Below are 1,695 nucleotides of genomic sequence, written 5' to 3'. Positions count from 1 at the left end.
TTTAATTCCTAAACTACACTATGAGCTCCGAAATGGTGTGTACTGCAACATTCTTCAAGCTTTCACATCTTAATCAGAAATCTGACACCTCTTCTAAGGCAGGGAACTCTTAAAGCTGTCTTCCTCTTGGCTAACACAGTCCACCAGCAATCTTAAAAGTTATTATATAAAAATAAAACTGTGCTCCTAAGCATTGATTAAAACCATTGTGCTGGAATCCCTTTTCAGACCTTAGTTCCCTGAGAGAAAAGAGTGACCCTAACCAATTGCTTCCATGAATAATAACCTTAGTACAATGTACCTAATGTCCTTCACAGCACAACTCAAGAGGTCAGGCAAACTTGATCATCCGGACAAGTTTATCAGTATTTACATACAAAGGATATTTAAAGATGATCCCAGACCAAGTTCTGCAACCATAATCCCAAGAAATCACTTAGTTTTAGCACATGGAGTTCCTGCAAGATGCCATAGCAAGTGAGAAATCATCTCAAAGCAAAGAGTGATGGTTCATCATCTTTTACAAGTGAGAGGAAATCAAGGAGGAGAGAAAACTCCTCCCTCCTAAACTCCTCACCAAGTCGATGGCTATTTTCACAGTCTTAGTTGACGAAATCCAGTGTCCTCAATTTCCTCACTGGAGGAGTTTATTTTCAAGACTGTCAAGGTCAAGAAGAGCTTGTGGGCTTTTCTTTGGCATGGCCCCTGAATTCCAGTCCTTCAATGGGAAACTCCTCCTCCTTTATTGCTTTCTGAATACACTGCTGATAGCACTTGAAGTAGCCAGTGCACGGGTCTCTGGAGCTGTCCCCCTTAAGGAACTTCTCAGCAAACCAGCGACTGAAGCACTGGTTGAACTCGCGCTTCATGTTGGTGCAGGCCTCCCCTACGCTATTCAAGGAGGCGGCTGACCCATTCATTCTTAGTAGCATGTTGTTTAACCTCCATGTATTTGTGATCTTTCCAAATTTTTTCTATGGTTGACTTCAAGTTTCATAGCATTATGGTCAGAAAATATGCATGGTATGATCTTAATCTTTTTATATTTGTTAAGGCCCTATTTGTGACCTAGTATGTGATCCGTTCTGGAGAATGTTCCATGTGCACTTGAAAAGAATGTGTATTCTGCTGCTTTAGGATGAAATACTGTGAATATATCTGTTAAGTCCATCTGGTCCAGTGTGTCATTCAGAACTATTGTTTCCTTGTTGACTTTCTGCTTAGATGATCTGTCCATTGCTGTAAGTGGGGTGCTAAAGTCCCCTACTATTATTGCAATAATATAAATTAATTCTTTTATGTTTGCTCTTAACTGTTTGATGTATTTGGGTGTTCCTATGTTGGATGCATAAATATTTATAATTGTTAGATCTTCTTGTTGGATTGTTCCCTTTATTATTATATAGCGTCCGTCTTTGTCTCTTGCTACAGTCTTTGTTTTAAAGTCAACTCTGTCTGATACAAGTGTAGCTACTCCAGCTTTCTTTTCACATCCATTAGTATGACAGATGTCTCTCCATTCCCTCACTTTCAATCTGTAGGTATCTTTGGGTCTAAAATTAGTCTTTTGTAGGCAGCATATAGATGGCTCTTGTCTTTTTTTTTTTTAATCCACCCTGAGACCCTATGTCTTTTGATTGGAGCATTTATTCCATTTACATTCAGAGTAATTATTGATAGATGTGTAGTTAATGC

At 38.9% G+C, this 1,695-nt stretch overlaps 1 protein-coding gene across 1 annotated transcript; it reads right to left on the bottom strand.

Moving 5' to 3' along the window:
- Positions 1-668: 668 nt before the first annotated feature.
- LOC109490785 (TP53-regulated inhibitor of apoptosis 1-like) lies at positions 669-920 on the bottom strand. The gene has a single exon (XM_034638978.1). It carries the CDS (start codon positions 918-920, stop codon positions 669-671), a length of 252 nt encoding a protein of 83 aa, XP_034494869.1.
- Positions 921-1,695: the final 775 nt, after the last annotated feature.

This window comes from Ailuropoda melanoleuca, chromosome 1, assembly GCF_002007445.2.
Source record: "Ailuropoda melanoleuca isolate Jingjing chromosome 1, ASM200744v2, whole genome shotgun sequence".
Classification (NCBI taxonomy): domain Eukaryota; kingdom Metazoa; phylum Chordata; class Mammalia; order Carnivora; family Ursidae; genus Ailuropoda; species Ailuropoda melanoleuca.
This window is presented reverse-complemented; position numbering and strand designations above follow the sequence as displayed.